At 41.5% G+C, this 25,977-nt stretch overlaps 1 protein-coding gene across 1 annotated transcript in view; it reads right to left on the minus strand.

Moving 5' to 3' along the window:
* The window catches only part of LOC136874581 (pickpocket protein 28), a 94,655-nt gene extending 70,255 nt beyond the window's left edge, over positions 1-24,400 (minus strand). Inside the window, exons 1-3 of the mRNA XM_068227861.1 lie at positions 24,108-24,400; positions 23,825-24,025; positions 6,191-6,430 (exon numbers count right to left, since the gene is read on the minus strand). Coding sequence (XP_068083962.1) covers positions 6,191-6,430; positions 23,825-24,025; positions 24,108-24,400 — 734 coding nt within the window. The remainder of the gene's footprint in view (positions 1-6,190; positions 6,431-23,824; positions 24,026-24,107) is intronic.
* Positions 24,401-25,977: the final 1,577 nt, after the last annotated feature.

Consider the following 25,977-nt stretch of genomic DNA (forward strand, 5'->3'; position numbering starts at 1 on the left):
ACACTGTCTGGGAATGAAAATCCTCTCTTTTATCACCACAATATATATAACCACGTATTATTATTAAACTTAGACCAGCCCCTATTCATATATATTCTTAACATCCACCATACTAAGTCTTTTCTCTCTACCCTGTTCACGTTAGAAACTTTCACACTCAATATTTGATTTATCCTCATAAACTCCTTTATGGTTTCTATCTTTCTGCATTCGACCACAAGTCCTTGTTCTACTATGTCCCTGGCCCTGTTTATCACGTGTCTCCAGTATACATCACACCTGCTTTCCCATTCTATATCATAATAATCCCCTGAGCCTAGTCTTTCTAAAGCCTATTTCACCTTATCTACCCAATAATCACCATAATTGCTCCCTTTGTTGATATTGGTAAGCCGATTGCGGAATTAGGCCCCTTTCACCTTTTCTCAGCCTGCACCAGTAACTAAGCACCCTTTTTTTTAAATGTCTATCTTGTTATACTCTTTACACATTAAAGTTGCGTCAGCGCTAGTGGAGCAAAACGGTAACTTCATAACAATTTTGCTGAACTTACTCCCTATCTATTCCAATGCCCCACTTTCTTTCTCCACACTCCAAATTTCTGCCCCATACAACATTCTACTCTTCATCACTGCATTAGACACCATTCTTTTTATACCATAATCTACTCCCTGAAATTTATTTTCCAATACCATCATTACTGAGAGCGCTGCTGGGCCTTTACATTTGGCTCTCCTAATTTGTTCTACCCAACAACCATTTCTAATCATCATCAGGCCCAGATACTTCAGCTTATCTACCACCTCTGTGTTCTCCCCATTTGTTATCCATTTTTCCCTATGGTTCCTTTTGTTACCTCTCCTAAAATCCATCATATTTATCTTGCTACTGTTAATTTTCAATGACCATACCTTCGCAAAACTGAATTCACACTCCATTGCAGGCCTCCACCTGACATCGTCAACAATGATACATCATCGGCGAAACATCAGCCCTTGGATGTTTTGTAACCCTACAACTGAACAGGTCCATTTTAACTCCCAGTGGTGATCTAATTAGTCGTTAATAAACACCAGAAATAGAATTTGCGACAATTTACATCCCTGTCTCAGACAACTTTCGATTCAATCAATCCCCAAACCACCCCATCCTCTACCCTAATGCTACAGTAGACTTTTTCATATATGCCTTCGATCGCTCTTCTCATCTTCCCTTCAACCCATACCCTCCCCAGTCTTTAAAACAAAGCCTCCCTGCTCACTGAATCGAACGCCTTCTAAACGTCTACAGTTGCTGTAAACACTTTGATACCTTCTTTTATCACGCATTTATTTATCGTTGTTCTGGCAATCGTCCTCCTACCTTTCCTAAAGCCACTCTGGAATGCCAACGAAACAGAGTAATCTTCCGCCCACATCCTCAGCCTGTTAGCATAAATACCCGTGTATACCTCGCTAAGAGAGTCCAGCAAGGTTATACCTCTATAGTCGCTGGGGTTGGTCCTCTCTCCTTTATCTTTACAAATAGGACATATGATTCCTTTCTGCCATTATCTCGGAAATTTTGCTCCTTCGAATACCTAGTTTAGAAATCTAACCAAACTGTTCCTCACCAGTATATTTTTTGCTACTTCCTTCATATATACGTTTGTTATTCCATTTTCCCCTCCCTCCTGTTCTTTAATTTACTTAGCACGTCCAACCCCTCATCACCTGTTATTCCTTTATCCAACTCATAACTTCCAATATCTAATCCTCGTTCAAAATCATATCCTCCTTCTGCCCTTTTCCAGCCTTCATTTTCTCCTAAAAGTTTCTGGAAATAAATACTTCACTCACGCTCCGTAATCAATTTTTGACTTTGAAGCTCTACTCGCACCTCTATAAATTTTATTTATTCTCCCCCGTATTTTTCTCTTTCAGTGTCCTCACACTCCCTGTTTATCGCTTCCGTTTGAATCTTTTGCCATGCTTTTTTCCTCTCTACTAACATTTTCTTAAATTCTTTCCTCAACCTGCAAAACTCCTCCCTTAAACCTCTCCCCCTATATTTTCTGTCCTCGCCTAGAGTGCTCATCACTAACGTCCTCTTTTATTTACACTCTTTATTGTACCAAATCTCTACCTCTTCTCCAATGATCCTCCTACATGATTTTTAGCAGCCACTCTTGTAATAGGATACTGCAGTAACTCTAAAGCCTTATCAATACTATTACACTCTAATTCTGCATCGAGCCCTATCCTATTAACCAGAAATTCTGCATGTTCAAGGTCGTTATTTAACTTCTATTTGCCTTCATCTGTACATATATACTTGAGAACTCTTCGACCAATCTCCTTTTCCCTCTTCATAATCCCTTCTCCTCTACGTTCCCTCTCCTATTTGCAATCACATATACAGGGGTGTGATGTGATTCCACCGAACCAACTACCTGAATCTTGCTTATTATATCTAACATACTGCATCTTCTGAACTAATTACCATATCAATAACATTTCCTCCCTCTTCTGAAATGTATGTCATTTTTTTTTCCCTATCTCCCTTCCACCAGCCGTTCAGAATTTACAAGTTGGCCGCATCATATAGCTCTAGCAACTTCTGCCCGTAGCCCTTTCTCCCTTTATCTTCACTCCTTCTGCCCGCTGTCTTTAAACCCGTCCTCGCGGATGATTGCGTATAAAACCCAAAATCACCCTTTCCTTCTCTCCTACCTCCATCACAAACCTAACCCACATCACCTCTTCCATCTCATTCTCTATTTCTACAAATAGATCTCTTATCTCTTCCTTTACTAATAATGATATACCTCCTGGATTCCTTCCGATCCTCCCCTGTTTCTTTCTCGTAGTGTTCCTTATCACGAATCCCTTCCATGTTAATTTTTTACTTTTTTGAGCCATGCCTCGAGGAGGGCCACGACATCGAACTCTCCACCATCGTACTTACTTCTTCGTTACCCAACTTACTTACTAACCTTTCAATACTGACAAATCCTATCTTCCACTCTCCTTACCTGCTGTCCTCTATTGTCCCATCTTTCACTCCCTTATTTTTAATTCCATCCACTGTACTAGTCGTTTTACTTCTAGTTCTCATTCCTTCACTTTCCTCACTGTTCTCCTCCTTTGTGGACGTCTTAACATAATATTTTACCGCTCTCCCCCTGCCCTTTGATTTTCTTTTCCCACAGATCCTTTAGATATAAACATCAACCCCTGCCAATTACTTCTCTTTCTATTCTCTCTTTTCCCTTCACCACACCACTTGCCGCCGGTATGGCTCTGCTTCCCCTCCTCTTGCCACTCGTTGATCATCCGCTTCCTCGTCCTCTCTGTCTTCTCTGCTGACCTTCCTTTAACGGCACTGGACTTTACTCCTTTCATCACCTTCAGCCATTGCCCCGTCCTCACGAGCCGGTCCCTTTTCGTCTCTCCTTTCACCTTCCGCTGCCGCTTGTATATCAGTCTGCAAATACTTTTTGACAATTTTCTGCAACTTATCAAACGGCCCCTATCTTGGCCGTTTACCATTTCCAACCACCAGCTGCTGGCCTCCAATGTACGCTCTCAGCCACTGTTGCCTTGCTCTCCCCATATGTCTTCTTAGTACTTTAAAATTTCTACTAGCTTCACTATCTACGGTATATCCAGTTTCATCTAGATCATCTCTCTCTTTTAGGTCCCCTGCGTTCCTTCCAATATCTGTCATCAGGGTAGATATTACGTAAGTTTAATTGGCCTACCACCTTTCCCTTTCACCCTTCCCACACTCTGACCCTCATCGATACCCACAACACTAAAATTTATCTTTATTCTGTTCTGTATCATCTCAGCAACTTTATAAACTAGTTTCACTTTATCTCCTTTCGCATCTTCTTCCACTCCATATATAAAATAATCTTATTTCTTCGTTCCTGGATTCCATACGCCACTTCTCTTTTCAGTTCAGCCATCTCCCTCTCCAGCAACTGTACTTTCGCATTTTTTCCATCTCCTCGTTACTCTCTACTTTTTCTTTTATCTCTTCCACTTTATTCGTAGTGCACTGACTAAAGTCTTTTAACTTTGGATCGATCCCTTATTATTTCCTTTATTTGGTCCGTTTGGCACGCCTATATTACCACGTCTTTTACCAACTCAATTTCTTCCCACCCAAGGGCGCCAACTAGAACAGGCCTTTGGTTATCCTCCACAACCCCTATTATAAGCTGCGCTTCCACCACCACCGCCACCAGCATCAATGCCATTTTTCCTATTGCCTCTCCCTTTATCTTCTTGCACAATTCCCTTTTCTTCTATATCCTGTACTGCCAACTTCAAATCCTCACTCTATATAGCTCCAGAGTAATCCCCATCCTTCATGACTCACTCAGCACATCCGCTCACATTGCTTACTCAATCGAGACTGACTGTCGGCGAATTCATTCTATTCTCTCTTGACACGTCGGAGACCACAGTTATTCCTATTTTGCTACTTTAGAAGTGCGATTTCTTATAAATAAACCACACCAAGAAGTGCAAAAATTAAATTCATAATGTGAAACTGTCTTTATTATACAAAAAACTCATGCGTCTGGAAAAAGGCAATCAAAGACACCGAACATGCTCCCACCAAAGTCATTTGCTGACATGTTTGTGACAACACTGACAGCACAAAATGCTAAATTACATTGCAATACTCCATGACTTTATAGTGTATCTACGATTGTGTGGTGCTACACTAATTATATCAAATGAAAAGACGCATAAGTGGGAGGAACAAAGGCAGGATTCAAAACCAAACTCTTTAAAATGAAATTCGGAAAACTTTCCCAAGTAGATACATTCCAGCATGTAGGGGAAATTATTCAATCAGTGGGAATAAATCAGCAAGTAAACAAAGAATTGCAAATTACAAAAATCATGCGAATTTATATGGACGAGATCAAAAATCTATTTCACAGAACCCAAATTTACGGCACAGCAACACCTCCGTCAAGCCAAAATCGCTTTACGCACCCGAAGTACTGATAATTGTCAGCATAACAAAACTAAGAGGAGCTGAAAGACAACAAAGACGAATTCTACGACAAATCCTCCGACCAAAATGCGCATACGGGACTGGGAAACAATCACAGAAAAATTTGCAAATCACAGATCAATTCTGAGATAAAAACCTAAGAAGTTGATTAGAATTGTATTGTCTTAGGTGAGTGATCAACGTACTGGCCTTCAGTTCAGAGTGTTCTGTGTTCGCTTACCTGTAGATCATTTCATGTTCATTTAAACAACGTTCCCTCTCTCCACACTCCAACACTATTAAATGCCTTAAAAGATATTCACGTAGAAAGTATTCAGAATGGATAACAATAGGTTAACAAATACAATGTAAGCACAATCCCTAAAAATCCACAACTGGCTAGTAGAAATAAACAAATGCTGTATGAAATTGGTACAGCATTAACGAAGGAGCCATTTAATAGGGAAACAAGTTCTATAATAAACAAACACAAATTTGCTGGAAAGCTTCAATGAAAAGATACAGGATGGACAAAAGTTACTTTGAAGAAAAGAAGGAAATGTGTAACAAAAATGTTCAAATACACCCTCCTACTTCGGACACAGTGATTAATAATAAGGCCCGCGTCTGTGGTTTAGTGGTTAGTGTGATTTGCTGTCTCCCTGGAGGCCTGAGTTCTATTCCCGACTCTGCAATGGAATTTTAAAAGTGGTACGAGGACTGTAACGTGGTCCACTCAGACTTTGGATGTCAACTGAGTAGATAAAGGTTTGTTTCCCTCCTCTGCCATCCTCGAAGTGGGTTTCCGTGGTTTACCCACTTCTCTTCCAGGCAAATGCCGGGAAGAACTAACGTACGGCCACGGCTGCTTCCTTCCCTCTTCCTTGTCTACCCCTTCCGATCTTCCCATCCGCGACAAGGCCTCTGTTCATCATAACAGGTGAGGCAACCTAGGTGAGGTACTGGTCATCCTTTCCAGTTGTATCCCCCGATCCAAAGCCACGCGACCCAGGACACTACCTTTGAGGTGGTAGAGGTAGGACTCCTCGCTAAGTCCGAGGGATAAACCCACCCTGAGGTGTAAATGGATTAAGAAAGAAAGAAAGAAAGAAAGAAAGAAAGAAAGAAAGAAAGAAAGAAAGAAATAATAATAATAAAAAGAAGAATATAATCGTAAAAATATTTATCCTACTCTTCATCGGTGAGGTTTCCAACTTCGTTCCTCAAAAGCAGATCTGTGTGGTTGTGCTTAGATTGCTTGAACTTCACCTCGCTGCAGATGGTGATCGCAGGGAAAGGGATGTTAGACGCTGGTGTGTATCTGTCGGCGAAGGTGACGATGACGGGGGAATTCTGCCACTTATTCCACTGCATCATGATGACATACATACAGCACACAATGCTGGCACAGATCATCATCAGCCAACACATCCTATGAGCACATAAGACACAATTTTAAATTACACCCACAGACTTCATCAATTTAATTAAATTGAGAGAAAGTCCACCTATCAATACATAGCACTTGGCTGAACGAGCTTTGCTCGGAATCATTGTGAACTTTCAATTATGCACCACCTGACAACTAAAATGAAGCCCCCAGAAGGGGAGGAGAAAATGAAATGACACTTCGCATGTCCAGAGGGTGTATCGTGTTATTTCACCGATTACAAAATTGAGTCAATGAATACAAACCCACTTATCAGTATGATGTCGCACCCCCTCTGACTTGGGAGCATACACTGATTCCGTTGGGAAGGTTGTCATAAAGGTGTTTTATCTTCTCCTGAGGCAAGCTGACCCACATTTGTTGTAGCTGGTCTTTGATATCCCAGATGATGGCACTGGGACAGAGTTGACATCCGAGCTGGTACCACACATGTTCTATCTGGGACAGATCTGGAGATTTTGCTGGCCACGGGAGTACTTTAACATCACAGATATACTTGCCCTGTGTGGATGAGCATTGTCCTAATAAAAAATGGCACCACGATAATGTCGCAGGAGAGGTAAAACATGAGAACGCAGGATGACCGTGCCGTACCGTTCTGCTGTCAGAGTTCACCCAATCTTTTTCAGCATTGATCTAAACTCATACCCGAAGGCTCTCGACACCATGATGCCAGGAGTAACACCACTGTGCCTCTAGAAAACATTGGAGGAATGGGACCTCTCCTCAGGTCTCCACCATACTCACAGACGATGGTCATCCGGAGTTGAGCAGAACTGCGATTCATCGCTGAACACAATGCAGTCAGCCCATGCTTCCCAGCCATGGCACCACTGTGTGGTGTTAACGGCAGACTAGACATGGGACGTTAATTTGCTAATCCGGCTCCTGCCAGGCTCCGACCAGTGGTGCCAGTAGGACGCACAATTTTGCAGGGAGTGACAGGCGTAGATGTGAAGGGGTTACGATGTGTTTGGTGCACAATACGGCGATTTTCTCTTGCGTTGGTCAGACGTGGTCGACTGGGCCTTTGACAACAAGTCTGCCTGCCCTCACGTTCTGATGCAGTCAAACATCAGGCCACTGTCACATACGAATGACCCACAAATCTGGACAATGCAGAAATCGACCAATCAGACAGACGGAGACCCACAATGAGGCCCTTTTCGAACTGTCAGATGCTGAAAATGCTGTCCCGCACAAGTCTGCAACATCCCCATGCCCTTCGCAGTGTCCACTCAACATCTAATGCTGTTCACCCCCTTATATACCCTGCCAGGCCTGGTAAAAACAGTAACACGAGGAACACTAATGGACTCTGGTGGCCGTTCTACTTGTCGCAGAGAATTTAAAATCTAATCCTTTACACACCCGATGATATACGTGTACGAAGTTACATTGACATCCGATTATTTCTTTTGGGTGCTTCAATTTTTTGTCAGGCATTGTATTTGATGAACAGTAAAAAGGATCATGAAAATATACAGTAATTTATACATAAATTATTTATTAAAATTTCGAACAAAATTATGAAAACAACTTATTAATTTACATAAAGGAGTGCAACCATAATTATAAATTGATGTCAATAAACGTCAAACACTTTAATTCACACTATATTGCGAGAATGACGTGGATTCACCTGTGGTAACAGTACCCTTAATGTGCTAGGCCTCTTGATTCTAGAAAATGCCACGTACAGCATACCATGCATAAACACTGATGTTTTAAGTCCACGTCAACAAACTGGAAAGGTTGCTCCTGCGCTTTGAGCACCGTAATACCAAATACAGCTCTTACTGCAAACAGATGTCGTTGCATGAAACACCAAGATGACCTTTGTGGAATTAAGGGTGGTTCTAATAATATACATTTATCGGTTTTATTTTTCACCAGTGAGGATATTTGCTTTAATTACGTTATTCCATAAGCTTGTTACAATCAGAGTGTAGTCTGTCTTGTAGATGACAGGTGGTCTAATGTCAGGTGTCAGTGAGAAATTAGTACGAGTAACTGAAGGTAGATCAACAGAAGGAAAATGAGAAGTGCTGAGAAGTGTGGAAGTAGGAGGAAATGAAAAGAAAGGAAATGGAAATGTAGAGTAGAGGATAGGGAAATACCGATGTAACAGGGTCATGGGAGGGAGAAAACGGAGGAAGAAGCAGCTTCTGCAGTCGTCAAGAAAGACAGGGCTGACCAGGAGGAGAGGGAATCAAATGAGGTGGGTAGGGTTGAGGCTCTGGTCATGTGTGGAAAGAGTGTGGAGAAAATGGAACCAGGCTAGAGTGTTATCCATGAATTAGGTTAAGGCACATGTTGAAGAAAGTAAAAGAGAAGGAGGAGGGAAAGGAGAAGGTACCAACATAGTTGGAGATGTGTGGGATCTAGTAAATGCAGCACGGGTGATGTTTAAGGAAGCGGATATTTTTATCAGTGGAATACTGTGTAGCCTCCGTGGCCTAGGCGACAGCGTGCTGGCCTCTCACCGCTGGGTTCCGTTGTACAAATCCCGGTCACTCCATGTGTGATTTGTGCTGGACAAAGTGGAGGGGGGACAGGTTTATCTACGGGTACTCCGGTTTTCCCTGTCATCATTCATTCCAGAAACACTCTCCAACATCATTTCATTTCTTCTATCATTCATCATTGCCCTAGGGGAGTGCGACAGACTTCGGCAGCCGGCACAATTCCTATCCTCGCCACTAGATGGGGACTTCATTCATTCCATTCCTGACCCGGTCAAATGACTGGAAACAGGCTGTGGATTTAAAAAATACTGTGTAGGAGGGATACTGACTGGAAGGTAATTGGGGATTTAAATGGAAATATTCAGTGGATACGTGGGAAACAGGGAGTGAGATTTCTATATATTAATGGGTGGGTAGGGGATAGGGAGTTGCGCACAGATGGCCTTCACTTAAAAATCAGTGGTACGTGTAAGTTAGGAAATTTGTTTAAAATTGTTATTGGGGGGGGGGCTAAATTGAGGGAAACGGTGTGTTCTAGGGAGTGGTGATAACGGTACAGGGATCTGGAAGTCAAGAAGGGATAGCATAAAAATGTTATTGTTGAAGTGTACAATTATTGTAAAGAAAGGAACAGAATTATGAAATTTAACAGATATATATATATATATCAGATATTGTGATAGGAGTTGAATCATGGCGGAGAAATGATATAATGTATGAGAAAACTTGCTCAAGGAACTGGAAAGTGTATTGTAAAGATATGATAGGAATAGTAGGAGCGGAAGTATTAATTATGGTGAAAGAAGACTTTGTAAGCTACGAAAAAGTTAAAGATAACAAACATGAAATTCTAGGTTTAAGGCTCATCCCTAAAGATAATTGTCAACTTGATGTCCTTGGAGTGTACAGTGGGAAATGGTAGAGCTGACACTCATTGGTAAATATTTGATAGGATAATCAGCTATGTGGGACACGACATGGAAAGGAACATGATTGAAGCGGGTGGTCTCAATTCATGAAATTTCAATTGCGTAATTAATGTGAACGACAGGAAGCATGACCAAGAAATGGCAAATAAGTAAATATGGGAAGGACAGCTGACTCAGGAGGTGATGGAACCAAATAGAGGGAAGAATATACTGGGCATGGTACTGGTAAAACCAGATGAGCTCTATAGAGAAACCGAAGTAATAGATGGTATTAGTGATCATGAAGCTGTTTTTGTGGTAGTTAAAAATACATGTGAAAGAAGGGATGATATTAAAGGTAAGGTTATTCCACTGAAGCTCATGTTGTAGGATTTAAGCTAGTTAGCATTTATCTTGGATTCAGGAGGTCAAATGAACTGTATCGCGATTGACCTATCCCAGGCATTTGATAGGGTAGATCATGGGAAATTACTAGCAAAAATGAGTGCAATTGGACTAGACAAAGGAGTGACTGAATGGGTGCCTCTATTTCTAGAAAATAGAGCTCAGATAATTAGAGTAGGCGAAGCTTTACCTGACCCGGTAATAATTAAGGGGGAAATTCCTCAAGACAATATTATTGGATACTTATGTATTCGTATAGTTATAAATGATATGAGTAAAGATGTGGCTTTTTGTGGATGACGTTATTCTGTATAGAGTAATAAACAAGTTACAAGATTGTGAGCAACTGCAAAATGAGTTCGATGATGTTGCGAGATTGACAGTGGGCAATGTTGTGATGAAAAACGGGGTTAAAAGTCTGGTTGTGAGTTATACAAATAGGAGAATTCCTCTAAAGTTTAATTATTGTTTTGAACGGGTGGATGTTCCTTTTGTGGTTCATTGCACCTAGGTCATAATGTAAGGAAAGTTCTTCATTGGGGTAACTACGTAAATGATATTGTAAATAAATGGTACAGATCTCTGCACATGGTTATGAGGATATTTTGGGCTATTAGTAAGGATGTAAGGAACAGGGCATATAAATCTCTGGTAAGACCAAAACTACAGTATGGTTGTAGTGTATGGGACCCTCGCCAGGATTACTTAATTCAAGAACTGGAAAAATCCAAAGAAAAGCAGCTCGATTTGTTCTGGGCGATTTCCGACAAAAGAGTAGCGTTACAAAAATGTTGCAAAGTTTGGGCTGGGAAGACTTGGGAGAAAGGAGACGAGCTGCTCGGATAAGTGGTATGTTCCCAGCTGTCAGTGAGAGATGGCATGGAATGTCATTAATAGACGAATAAGTTTGAGTGGTGTATTTAAAAGTAGGAAAGATTACAATATGAAGATAAAGTTGGAATTCAAGAGGAGGAATTGGGGCAAATATTCGTTTACAGGAAGGGGAGTTAGGGATTGGAATAACTTACCAAGGGAGATGTTCAATAAATTTCCAATTTCTTGGTAATCATTTAAGAAAAGGCTAGGAAGACAAGAGATAGGGAATCGGCCACCTGGGCGAGTGCCCTAAATGCAGATCAGTATTGATTGACTGATATTGATTGATTGGTATATCTGATGTCGCCAAGGCCTTACTTCTCGTCATTCGTGCTTTTTTAACTGTATAATAGATCCACTTTGGGAGCTAACTATTTCTTCTTCTAACCCTCTAGCTTCCTCAGATCTTGTCAACCCTTTCTTTGCCCAAGCGGCTTTCAAATTTAACGTTGGCTTACGTTTCTTTTCTTCTTTTCTCCATGTGATGTCTTGCCTCCTCGGTACCACCTCTTCTTCTTGAGTTAATCTCCTGAGTTGGTGATGCTAGGTTTCGATCGCCGCGTCATCCAGTTCACTGTCCCTGCTTTGTTGGTTGCCACACCACCTGCTGACTTGGATGTACTGCCATCACTCACTAGACTGCTGGCCTTCCGCATAGCTGACGCATCAGAGCAATGTCCCAGCTCGCGGAGCTGACTAACAGTCCATATCCTGCTCCGAGAATCGCCTGCTGTTATAAGTAGGCTTCCACGGATAAATGTTTTAGGCTTGACTGCCGCGCCTTCCCTTGATGAAAACGTTATATTAGCATATTTTCCATTTCTTCTTGGTCCAATTCTTTCTTAATCTATATTTTTGTGCCCTTCAGGTTTTTCGTGTTTTCCTAAATTTTTCCAGCCTTCAAACTAGGTACTATACATACTTTCACTGGTCGTTTTCCCATGTTCCTTTGTAATCTAATAGCACTATCTGTATCACTCTCGTTGCACCCGACGTTCAAACGTTCCCTGATTAGGGAAAGTATTCGGTCTAACATATCGTTAAAGTTCTCTTTTTCTGTTTCTTCTAGCCCGTAGATTATTATGTTTCTCTTCCTATCTTCCTTCGCTCGAGTCTTTTCCTTTTCTTCGAGGTTCCTTAACCTTGCTTCTAGCTCCATTACTTTCGTCCTCATTCCATCTATTTCGTTTTTATTCTGCAGTACGCTGTCTTTGATATCCTTGAGTTCTGATTGTATGAATGTCTTCAAATCCTTGAATTCATTTTTTGTTCCGTTAACATTTCCTTTGTCTTCTCTGCTTGGTATTCTTGCATGGCCTCCTTGAGCTTCTCAATATCTTCCCATGACGGCCCAGGGCCAGGATTTAGCTCCACTCCACCGATCACTAGTAGCACCATCACCACCACTAATGAAAATACTATCTGTGTAATTTTGAAACTGTGTTTCATCATTTGAGAAGATTTCACCTTCCATCTGCCCTGCCATCTGCCTATAGTACACCTGTATTGTTCAATTTAAACTCCCATGTTAGCACACTACTATACTTTTCACACGTTCAGCACTACGTCCGTTCACCTCGCGAGTTGAATTGCAACTAAATAGACTATACCTTAACAGACTTAGAATTCAGGAAATCTGTAAAGAATGTAAGAGTTTTCCGTGGATGTTTCGACGAAGCAGACCACTATCTGATCTGCAGTGAACTAAGTATCTTTAGGCCTAGGATAGAGAAAGTGAAACTGTCTGCAAAACAATAAGGGTAGAAAATCTCCAGGGCGGGGAAATTAGATAGAAGTACATGGATATGATTAGTGAGAAGTTTCGAACAGTAGACAGTAAGCAGGTTTAGGATATAGAAAGAGAATGGGTGGCATACAGGGATGCTGTAGTAAAAACAGCAAGGGAATGCCTAAGAACAACTGTGTGTAAAGATGAGAAAAGGCGAACATCTTGGTGGAATGATGAAGTGAGAGCAGCTTGTAAACGTAAAAAGAAGGCTTATCAGAAATGGCTCCAAACTAGGGCCGATGCAGACAGGGAAATGTACGTAGATAAGAAACGAAGGGAAACAAGTAGTTGTTGAAACCAAAAAGAAGTCGTGGGAAGATATTTTTAATAATCTGGAAAGGCAGGGATGCCTTTCTGGACAGTTATACGGACTCTAATGACCGGAGGGGAAAAGAAAATGAACAGTGTTTTGAGTAATTCGGGTGAACTCCTAACAAATCCCAGGGAATCACTGGACAGGTGGAGGAAATATTTTTAAAATCTTCTCAACACAAAAGGAATCCATCCTAGTGGGGTTGCGAACAAACAAGCTCATGGGGAGGAATAAGTGATGTTATACTCTAACATATTAGTTTCATGGTCCGTATTAATAGTTCAAGTGCAAGTATGAAGGATGAGTTCTCTACCTAATCAATACTTTATTTTACATAGTGTCAATATTATTTACATAAAAAGACAGTACCTGATTCGACCTGTAAGTAGGTTATCTTCAGTTGCTACAGAACCTACTTAATAGCGACTGTACAGAATAAATACTAATAAAATTTAATTAAACAAGGACGCCATCCTGATTTCTTGCCTGAATTGAAAATTTATAGCCACGAGATACTGAAGATTGCGAGTTTACCATCTCGGTTTTTCAAGAATGGCTGAGGTGGGAATTGAACACTTTGTACTGAAGTGACCACCCGAGGGTGAGCGAACCCCATTCCAGTCCTCGTACCACGCTTCAAATTCCATGGCAGAGCTGAGAATCGAACCCGTGCCTCCAAGGGTGGCGGCTAATCCGACTAACCACTACACCTCAGACGCGATGTGGATGGTTTGGAGGATGAGGATGACGAAAACTCACTATACTATCCAGGGTTTTAATAGTCAGCTTTTAAAAGAATAAGGAGGATAACACTAACAAACATTCTGTGTTAATATCAAGGAGGACTGGCTAATGTAAGTATATTTTTATTTATTTCTATCTCTTCTTGTGATATTTCAGTATTAGAATGTGATAACGTAAACACTTGTTGGCTTCGATAAACATCGTATTTTCAAAAATAATTTGGTTTTTAATTTTCGGAGATTGTGTTTCTATGAATGTAAACGCATTATATACTACAGTTACCAATAAATACTTTCTTTGGTTCAGTCACGAGCGAGACATCGGGAAGTGCAGACGTGTGAGTGAGCTGAGGAGTGCAAGATGGGAGTAACGCTACAGCAATACAGGCTAAGAGTTGGATGATGGAATGGTGCAAGGTGGTGTTGGAAGAAAGGTGGGGCAGTGAGAGGAAGAGAAATTAGTGGTTATAAAGGACTGTTGGAGATTATGTTGTGTGCGACGGTTATTGCGATGCTGCTGGTGGTAGGAGGTATAGAAAAGAACCCGGGTCCAAATCAGGGACCGTTCGGTTGGGAGGAACTTGAAGAGATCAAGAGAGTAGTGAGGAAAGCGAGCAAAGGAGAAATAAACGAAATGATGCAGGAAGACCAGGCAACCCAAATGAAGGAGATGAAATACTTAACATGTTTATAAAAGAAGAAATTGGAGGGGTAAATGACAAGTTAGCGGAGATATAAGATGAAGTAGGGAGCTTGAAAAAGAAGGTGTTAGTACTGGAAGAGGAGTTGACAGCAATGAAGAGGAAAGTAAGGCTAGCGAGGAAGGAATCAGCAAGAAAAAATGTGCTTGTATATGGTGTACCTGAGGAAGGAACAGAATCTAAAGTGGAGTTAGTATTGAAAGTGGTGGACATAGTTTCGAACGAAATGAAGATAAACTTCTCTGAATTTTATATAGATGATATACATAGAGTAGGAAGGAACAAGGGACATAGGCCGGTGATGATAAGATTAATTTCAACCCTGATGGCAGATATAATTATGAGGATTGCTGGAAATTTGAAAGGATCGAACATTTATTTGAAGGCTGAGACTGAGAAAGATGACAGGATGCGGCTGGATATCCTTAAGTGGCACATGTGGCGGACTAGAGTACAGGGATTGCGAGCCAAGATAGAGGGGAGGTGTCTGGTGACTTCAGGCAGAAATTGGTCCATATCGTGGTCACAGGAGAAATTGCTGAGGATGGAAAATTGTGAGGAGGAAATGAGTTGCAGAAATCGAGAGCAAGGAGATATCAGTCGGGGGAAGAAGAAGGAAGGCGGGACTGCAGTGTCAGCGGTCAGGTGGCGAGGATAGCAGAGACCTTGGAGAGTCAGAATAACCAAGGAATGAGTGGATCAACAAATAAGACACTAGACCGAAGGGAAGTGAGTAGAGGTAGTGAAGAGGTGATGGGAGGGAACAGGAGTCAGGGTAGTGACTTAACCTCCCCGAATAAGAGAAATGCAGAAAGAAACTTGGAGAGAAATCAGGCGTTGAATAAGGCGAGAGCGTTAAGTTTAAAAGGTCTATGAGGAGAGCACGGAAAAGGGGAAGGATAGGGGGGAGAAGAACGGGAGAGAAGGGGAGAGGTAGGGGAGCAAGAGTTACGAGAAGTAAGGGGGAAGTGGTGAAACGCAGAAGTATAGAGAGGGAGGGGGAGGAAATAAATAACTAGAGATGGTGATAGGGGAGTTGAATATTGAAGGGTTGATAGGGAAGTTAGGGAATAGAGAAATTGTGGATTTAGTGAAAGATTTTGAGATAATTGCTCTAGTGGAGACGTGGTTAGGGTAAGGGTTTGAAATTACATGGGACGGTTATAGGATAGTCAACGTGTTAAGGAAGAAATAGGAAAGAGGGGCCGAAACCCAGGGGGCATGGTAGTTCTAATAAGAAATGAGGTATATGAATGGGTGGAAATGTTACAGAGTAGGGTAGAGGGCGTAGTGTGGCTGAGAGTAAAAATGGGAAAGAGGGCAGAGGAATCAATTTGTCTGGCCCTGCTTTATAACCATCCGAGTGATTCAGTTATATGCAAATAAACGTTTTTTGATGAACTGATTGAAGAAGTAAACATAATTAAAGGGCTGTATGTAGAAGATGGGATGATTTTATTGGGAGATTGGAATGCGAGAGTGAGCAATAGGGTACCGGTGTACGGAAAAGAAGTAGGCGGTGGGCTGCAAAGAAAGAGTAAGGATATTGGTGTAAATAGTTATGGAGAAAGCTTATTGGAGCTATGTGCTATAGAAAAATTATTTATTTTAAATGGCTGGATGAAGGGGGATAGTCCGGGAGATTTGACGTATATTGCAACAAATGGAGGGAGTGTAGTGGATATAGGAATAAGCTAAGAGATAGCGTTAAGGAGAATAATAATTTTTGAGGTGTTAGAATGTGGGTTAACGGAACATATGCCTATTAAAATAAAATTGAGAACTATGGTTGCTGATGTGAAGGGAAAGATGGAGGAAAGTAGGGAGAGATATAGGAATGGAGGATGGAAGTATGTATGGGATGATAATGCGAAAGAGAAATTGAGACGGGATTTGAAAGAGGAAGGAGATATATTAAGGGTAGGAAATGAAAGGGCGGCAGAATGGAATGATATGGACAGGGTGTTCAAATTAATAGAACTCCCTGTATGGAGGGTGGGGAAGAAAGTGAGAAGGGTAGAGGGAAGAAAGAACAAAATGAATGAATGGTTTGATGAAGACTGCAGATGAGGTTGTAATGAGAGCCCTAGCGGAGTTTAGGAAGGAGGGTGTGCAAGAAAAAAAGGAAGGAATATTGTAAATTGAGAAGGGAATATAAGGAGGTATTGAATGAGAAGAAAAGAGGATGAAAGGAGGCGGAAGCTGTAAAAATAAATAGATATTCTAGAGAGAAGAAATTTCAGAGGATATGGGAATAAGTAAACACGATTAGAAGAACGAAACCGGTGGGGAAGGGGAATAATAGGAGAAAACGAGTGGCTTAGGCATTTTAAAAGGCTTTGAGAAGTGGAGGGGAAGTTGGGTAGAGAAATAGACAAGTCATATGTAAGAACGGAATTGGAAGTTGAATTTCCAATATTGGATGAGGAGATAACAAGGCAAGAGGTAATGAGAGTATTAAAAAATGCTAGACCCAAGGCTGCAGGAGGTGTGAACTGTATTTCCAATAGTGTGTGGAAGGAGGTTGGGGCAAATGAACCGATGTTTAGAGGGATTGAGAAATACTTTAATAGGTTGCTGGATACGGGGAAATTTCCGAGGGAATGGAGGAAGGGGGTATTTTCCCCCTTTTACAAAAATAATGGGGCTAGTAGCGATCCTAACAAGTATAGAGGAATTACACTTCTGGACGCGTTGTCGAAGGTGTACACAGGGGTTTTGGCGAATAGGGTAACAAATTGGGCGGAACAGTATGGTAGGATATCTGAGTTTCAAAATGGATTTAGGAAAGGAAGGAACACAGTTGATAATGTTTGAATTCTGGACAACTTGATTACAAAGTATGTGAGGATAGCAGGCCGCAAATTATATGTAGCAGCGATCGATTTAGAAAAAGCCTTCGATACGGTTAGTAGGGAGGCGCTAGTTTTGAGATTAAGGGAGGTTGGCATGTCGAAGAAAATTAGGGTGGCATTAGAAACAATATATGAGGAAGTGTTTGTGATGATTAAATTGCAGGATGAGTAAGTGTTTTGAATCGAATAGCGGGGTGAGACAGGGGTGTAAGCTATCCCCAATATTAGTTATAAATAATATTTTAGAGGGCCATGGAGGAGAGGCATGGCAATGTCCTTGGATAGGGAAAATGGAGGTTTCGTGGTTGCTATTTGCGGATGACCTATTGATTTTGGCTTTGACGGCAAGTGGGTTGCAAAAACGGTTGGACATTGTAGTTGAGTATACTAGGAAGTGGTCTCTCAGAGTAAATGTAAGAAAGACTCAGATAATGGTGTGTAGGAAAAGGGGTGGGAGAAAGAATAAGGAAGTCTGGAGGCTTGATCAGGAAGAAATTAGACCAGGGGGTAAAATTGAGTATTGTGCCGCACCAAGTTTCCCTTGGTGGTGCACTCCTCTGTATGTAATACATTATTTTACCGCTATCGACTTTTTGGTCGATCTATTTCCTGGACGTGACGTATGACTCGTTTTCTCCTTGACAGAGCGCGCTTCCGGCCATCAGCCGAAGTGCCCTCTTAGTTAGTCTTGTGCTCGCCTTCTTTGAAACAAGTTCGCATGACGGTGGTAGCCATCATGGCGACCGATGTAATAATGTGGATCTTGAGATACGAGATCTTTTACCTGTGTCGTCTGCTTTTCCTGCAGTGGATTTATCCGCTTGTATAGGCTACCCGACTCTTTATGTGAGTCGCTATTTTGTGACTACCTAAAGTTCTGAGCAACGCCTGACTATTAAGGTAACCTTCTTTGGCTTGCTATGGTTGCGTGGGCATATTAGTCGTATATATATTTTTCTGTTAATTTTGCATTTCACCTTACTGTTAGTTTCCATTGTATTTGTCTGTTCTTTCTTTTGTGTGACATAAACCTGCAAGGACGGAGGATGGTTTTGGTCGGTTGTATGTTTGTTTGGCGTGTATGTGATCTGAAGTTTGAGACCTACTGCCTTTTATTTATTCGTCGATTTCTCTCATGGCCGAGCTCTTGATGCGTGACGTTGTGTTTTGACGCTATGACTGGTATTCATGTTCTTCCGTGGCGAGGCGATATGAATACGTTGCGGGAGTGTTGGTTACGATGATGCTACTGTGATTTAAGTGGGGATATGCCTTGCCATGATGTGGCAATCCTTTGTTATATTATGCGTCTTGTATTGAGCTCATGAGTCCATGAAAGCACTTGTCTTGCTATGCGGATCTCTTTGTGTTCGTTATGTGTCTGGACAAAACTGATTATTCTACCTGTATACATTTCTTTTGGGACTCTATGGTGTGTGTGTAAGGCATGAGTGAATGAATGCATGGGTGCAGTATCTAGGTGTAATGAAAATGAAATGTCGTATGGCTTTTAGTGCCGGGATATCCCAGGACGGGTTCGGTTCGCCAGGTGCAGGTCTTTCTATTTGACTCCCGTAGGCGACCTGCGCGTCTTGATGAGGATGAAATGATGAAGACAACACATACACCCAGCCACCGTGCCATTGGAATTAACCAATTAAGGTTAAAATCCCCGACCCAGCCGGGAATCGAATCCGGGACCCTCTGAACCGAAAGCCAGTACGCTGACCGTTCAGCCAACGAGTCGGACATCTAGGTGTAATAATTATTAAGAATGATTCTTGGAAAGAACAGTGTAGGATGGCTAAATTTAAAGGAACAGGTGCTTTTGCGGCAGTGGGGGTATTAGAAAAAAATTCCAGATATTAATTACACAATTCAGAAAACGGTTTTTAAATCACTGGTAATGGGCAAAATGCTATTTGGGGTGTAAGTATGGGGAATGGAGGAGGACAGGGGTGAACTAAATCAGGTGGTGGTGAAATTTAGTAAGATCATGATGACCTCCCGAACTGTACAGCCAATGCCGGTGCCAGATTAGTTTGTAAAGAATCGATGGAGGTTGAAATAACTAGGAGGGTGTTCAAGTATTGGATTAGATTGGAGGAAGGGAAGGGTGGGGTATTAGTACAAGAAACGCTTAGTTTTCAGAAATATTTGGCGAATGAAGGTTACTGGGTGAATAAGTGTAAAAAATGGTTACATCAGATTGAATTGGGGGTATATGGAGTTGTTTGGGGGGAGGTAGGAATAAATGGGTATGGGAAAGGATAAAGAGAAGATTACTTGATATTGAAAGACAGAGTTTAATAAGGGAATGTAGAGAGAGAGTTTCTTTATCCGTATTAAATAAGTTGGTGGAAGTAATAAACCCTAAAACTAAGTTTGAGGGTAGAAGGGATAAGAGAGGTTTGTATTGGTGGATATTGGGAGTTTCGAGGAACAGGGGATGGGTAGGTAGCGAGAATAAGGATAGATGTGTGTTATGTGGGGAGAGGTGGGAGGACCTGCATAGTTTCAATAATACCGAGCTTTAGAGGAGATAAACATTAAACTACTTAGTAGGAAGGAGCTAAATAAGGTAGGGGAAAGCTATAAGATGACATCTTGGTTATGTAGAGAGTGGGAGAAAGGAAGGATTATAAGGAAATTCTTAAATGTGGCAAAGAAACTGAGGGAATAACATCGGTTGTGAAGATAAGGTGGTTCATTCCGAGGGATTAAGGGTGAGGGCATTCTGCTCAGAGGAATGGATTTCTGCCCTGAGCAGATGCGGGAAGAGTATCATGGTGACCATGATATCAGAAGAGGGGGCTGTAGTGTTAGGGAAAGGGGGAAGGGCACTTTGCCCTGTGGAAAGGTGATCCTCCCGGTACAAATTGTTGTGAAGTAGATCGAGGAGTAGTGGGATGGGAGGGTGTAGCAGATTTAAGACCTGAGGAATACGAGAGTAGATGTGTTTATGAGAAGAGTTGGTAACGAAGTAAAGCCTGAGAAAATTACGTAGGAGTTGAGAAGAGAGGAGGTTGAGTAGGCTCTGAGGGTAGTGTAAATTTAAGAGGTTGGTATATAGTTGAGGTTTATCGATGACGGTTGAAATTACGCTTAGCTGGACGCTAGTAAAAAAATTATTTAAAAAAGTAGTGAGAAATCTGAGTGAACTAATGGACTCGGAATGGATAACTGTCTGTTTGTGTGTAAATTAGGTGTGAGGAAAAATTTGGATTGTACAAGTGTATTTGTGTGAGAAGAAAGGATAAAGAAAGGTTATATAACAATAATTAAGGTAGATTAAGCGGGACTGTATTTAAGGAGAAAATGTTGGCAGTATAGAAAGTATGAAATAGGTCAGAGTAAAAAAACATTGTTTTAGGTGCTTTGATGAGGGTTTTAAAACGATGGATTGTTGGTGTTTAAGTCTTAAGTTTAATAAGGTGGAAGATCTGGGATAAGTCTAACCGTTTGATGTGTGTAAGTGTGGTGCTGTAGATAGAGAAGACTGAGTGAACTAATGGACTTGGAATGGAAACTGTTTGTCTGTGTGAAAGTGAGGTGTGAAAACAATTGTTAATTGTTTTAGGTGCATTGATGAGGGATGTAAAATGGTTGTTAACTCTTAGTTTAATAAGGTGAGATGTAGTGAGCGGGAGTAGTATGTTTAAGTCTTAAGTGTAACAAGGTGAGATGTAGTGAGCGAGAGTAGTATGTTTCAGTCTTAAGTTTAACAAGGTGAAATGTAGTGAGCGGGAGTAGTATGTTTAAGTCTTAAGTGTAACAAGGTGAGATGTAGTGAGCGAGAGTAGTATGTTTCAGTCTTAAGTTTAACAAGGTGAAATGTAGTGAGCGAGAGTAGTATGTTTCAGTCTTAAGTTTAACAAGGTGAGATGTAGTGAGCGAGAGTAGTATGTTTCAGTCTTAAGTTTAACAAGGTGAAATGTAGTGAGCGAGAGTAGTATGTTTCAGTCTTAAGTTTAACAAGGTGAGATGTAGTGAGCGAGAGTAGTATGTTTCAGTCTTAAGTTTAACAAGGTGAAATGTAGTGAGCGAGAGTAGTATGTTTCAGTCTTAAGTTTAACAAGGTGAAATGTAGTGAGCGAGAGTAGTATGTTTCAGTCTTAAGTTTAACAAGGTGAAATGTAGTGAGCGAGAGTAGTATGTTTCAGTCTTAAGTTTAACAAGGTGAAATGTAGTGAGCGGGAGTAGTATGTTTAAGTCTTAAGTGTAACAAGGTGAGATGTAGTGAGCGAGAGTAGTATGTTTCAGTCTTAAGTTTAACAAGGTGAAATGTAGTGAGCGAGAGTAGTATGTTTCAGTCTTAAGTTTAACAAGGTGAGATGTAGTGAGCGAGAGTAGTATGTTTCAGTCTTAAGTTTAACAAGGTGAAATGTAGTGAGCGAGAGTAGTATGTTTCAGTCTTAAGTTTAACAAGGTGAAATGTAGTGAGCGAGAGTAGTATGTTTCAGTCTTAAGTTTAACAAGGTGAGATGTAGTGAGCGAGAGTAGTATGTGTCAGTCTTAGAGGGAAAGTAGTGCGCTGACAATGGAGAAGAGTATGTGTGACGTACATAGCGGAAGTGTGTGGCAGGCCACCTGTTGTTTCTGGTTTCAGCCAAGGTGGCATGTCGCCCATAGTAGGGAAGGAACACAGTGTCAGCGGGTGTCGGTGAGAGATGATATCAGTTCTAACGTGGCGAGGCTGGTGGCTGCTGCCGACGGGTTGGTGGGCGTGTGTTCCATACCAGGGCTGACGCAGCGACCAGTCTAATGTTTTAGGTGGTAGGTAGGGGTTGGGTTTAGGGCAGTTAGTAGTGCGGTAGCGTCCTGCATGTGTGCTGGCTATCCGCGTACGTGTGGGGTGATACTGAGTAGATGTAGAGGTAGTCATAGCTAATGTTTTTTTCGCTCTGTCTTTATTGCCTGTAAGCCGATGGTATATACTAGGGTGGGCAATAAAGATATGTATGTATGTATGTATGTATGTATGTATAAAAATACTTTCTTTGATATCCAAAATGTAGGCTAGTTTTCAAATAATGGTACAATAAGCGAAACTGAATAAATTGCTAAAATGGGTTAAGTTAATGCACTTTAAACATAAACAATGTATAAAAATTAACTTTATATTCATTTTTGGAGTTATATACAGTAGGTCGGTCAGATGTAGAAAACTTATTACAAGAAATTTTTGCTTCCGTAATGCAATAACTCAGGATACAAACTTTTTCCTCGATTTTCTCAGAACTAGGTTCAATGGAGCCGGCCCCGTTGTGTAGGGGTAGCGTGCGTGCCTGCATCTAACCTGGAGGTCTCGAGTTCGATTCCAGGCCAGGTCATGGATTTTTCTCTCGACCTGAGGGCTGGTTCGAGGTCTACTCAGCCTACGTGATTACAATTGAGGAACTATCTGACGGTTAGATGGCGGCCCTGGTCTCGAAAGCCCAGAATATCGGCCGAGAGGATGCGACGTGCTGACAACACGACCCCTAGTAATCTGCAGGCCTTCGGGTTGAGCAGCTGTCGCTGGGCAGGCCAAGGCCCTGTCATGGGCGTTATGCTCCGTGGTGTTTGGTTTCCTTTGGTAGGTTCAATGGACTTACGCCCTTTTAACAATTCATGATTCAAATGTTAAATCTAACAAATTGTTAATTTTTGTGTTAGACCATTAGCAGCTGTTAGAATTTCAAAAGGGTAGCATGTAGATGTAAGTTTAAAGCTTTACTGTTCTATGAAGACTATTTATAAACTGAAGAAGTCAAAGGACGAGACATACTAAGAGAAAGCAAGTTTTTAGAGTTGTCAGAAGAAAGTTGTCTAGAAAGATACCTAAATACCAAAGCCATAATGAACAAGGTAAAGGCAGGAATTGAAAATAGTTTAGGGTTACCCACAGATTGAAACTTATTACACCAGTTGTTTATAGTTCTTAGATATTATGCTTCAGACTCTTCTCATTTAATTGCAGGTGACTATGTTCATGAGTGGACGGCAAGAGAGTGTAGAATTCTTCAAAGAATTCCTGCTACCATTTCAGCGTTAACGAAGCATTGCATTATTTTCCCCCGCAATAAAGGAATGCCCTAAAATTATTCAAGACATCACATTTCTTGGTGATGCAGGAGCCTGATATTGCATTCATATAATTATATACTGAATGTTGTGATATAACCGCCCGTTATTTTATTTTTCAAGCACGCTCGCATACTTACAAATTAAATCTATAGCCACATTTGTCTCGCATTTATCATAATAACGCTTGTGTTTAAGTTGAAGAAACAAGTCTTTTCTTCGTGCTATTTTCAAGGCTTATCGACAACTTACCTCTCGGTTAACGGGCGCTGCTCCTCGCCCAGATACTGAAGACCATGCAGACTCGTGTTGCTGCAGTACTCGCGAAAGTACGACAGGGCTCGCGAAGGAGGACGAGTCCTGGTTTTCAAACCTGGAAGATGATCACCGTCGGGTGTGTCGTCTCCAACCCAGCTGACTGATAAATTTTTCTCGTTACTAACCCTCTTCGGACTGAAACATGAGATGTGAATTAGTCTTCTACATTTCTAGAAACAACACTGTGCCACTTACAGTTCGAAGCAGTACACCGTACACTGAGTGGCTAAAAATCATTGGAAAACACTGAATGTAAGGCCTCAAAACGGCGGCAATACGGCGAGGCATCGACTCTACAAGGTATTGGAATCGTTCTGGAGGGATCTGAACCAGTGCTTCTTGCAATGCTATCCACAACTGATCTTGTGTATTTGGTGCAGTGTTCATGGAGCATACACCAGCACCGACAGCATCCCAAAAATGCTCGATTGGATTAAGATAGGGGGATCTGGAGGGCCAATCCATGATCGTAACTTCACTGGAGTGCTCCAACCAACAGAACGGTGACATGGCGCATTGTCCTGTTGAAACATGGCATCTCCATCAGGGTACTCTAGGGCTAGAAAGGGATGCAGATGGTCTGAAAGACTATCCACATGTCGTACGCCCGTCAGAACTCCCTACATCCGGGCAATGGAGCCGAATTGCGACCATGAGAATGTCGCCCAGACCAAAACTGAACCACTTCCCACCTGGACACAACCTTGTTGACACACAAGATCCGTAGCTTCATGGGGCATACGCCACACTTTCACGCGCCCATCAACTCCATACAACTTTAACCGAGATTCATCGGACCATACTACACGCAGCCACTGTTCCATAGTCCAATGCCGATGTCCGTACGACGTTGAGCTCTGTGTCGAGGTGTCAGCAAAGGGACACGAGTTGGTCGTCGACTATTGAAGCCTATGCGGCGCAGTTGCCTCTTTACAATCCTGGTAGAAATGGATTCCCGAGTCCCAAGATTCAACTGCGCGGCGATTTTACTCACAGTAGCCCTTCGAGCGCTCAGTATGGTTCTGCGGAGCCGACGTGATGTCCTTTCGTTCAACACGTGTGGTCTTCCCGTGCGGTAATTTACGCGAGTGCTAACATTCTTTCTGCGATATTGAAGATCTACCCACGACACTGTTGACCTCGGAAACCTGAATCCGCATGTAATCTCCCCAAGGCTATGTCCCATGTGCCGTGCGCCGATGATCGTCCTACGTTCAAAGTCGGTTAACTCACGATGTGTTTGCATTTTTCGCGACACTGGTGTCTGTGACGGACTGCTCAGCTACGCCGAAGTTAGGTGCAACGCTCATACTCGGCATATTTTCTAATGGGACACCCCTTCCTGTGACTTTTGACCACTCAGTGTACATACGTACAAACATACATATATCTTCACAATAGACAGTTATGCCCTTCAGCTGTCAGTCTGCAAGATTCTGTCAATTTACCAACCACCGCCACAATCATCTATTAGTATATGTGAAATCGTTTAATTCTACATCTCTTCTCTACAACCGCAAATCTGTGTGAAGACCACAGTGAAGTAGTAGAAAATCACTACTTTTGCCGTCATAATGTGGACATTAGTACTTCTTCTAGGTGAACAAAAATGATCATGTGCAATGAATGGATGTAGTAAATATTCGTTAGCTTATTAGTTACTGATTATATTCCATGATTAGTTTTTTATGACAGTTGATTCCTTGCAGTGTTTTTAAGGCTGCAAATTCACTCCAAGCAGTCGGAAGGGCAAACTAGGAAAATACTCGTGTGACAGGAATGGTATTTTTTCAGCTACTACCCACAGCCTGTAGGTAGAAGTAAACTACAATCATGATAGTTGTAAATAGCTTTTGGAGGAAAATTTCAAATTTTGTCGAATGTGTTATGGCTTATTTTTTATAAATAGACAGCTACATGATTGACTGTAGTTCAAGTTTACAACAATTTCACACTAAAACAGTTTGCCAAATTACATCGGTCTATCAATAATAGCTACTGAGATACTGGATTTATTGTTTAATTTGTGTTACTCTCCTATAAAATTCTATATTTTAGAATATTCATTTTACTCCATCTTTAACCAT

Source organism: Anabrus simplex, chromosome 5 (assembly GCF_040414725.1).
Source record: "Anabrus simplex isolate iqAnaSimp1 chromosome 5, ASM4041472v1, whole genome shotgun sequence".
NCBI lineage: Eukaryota > Metazoa > Arthropoda > Insecta > Orthoptera > Tettigoniidae > Anabrus > Anabrus simplex.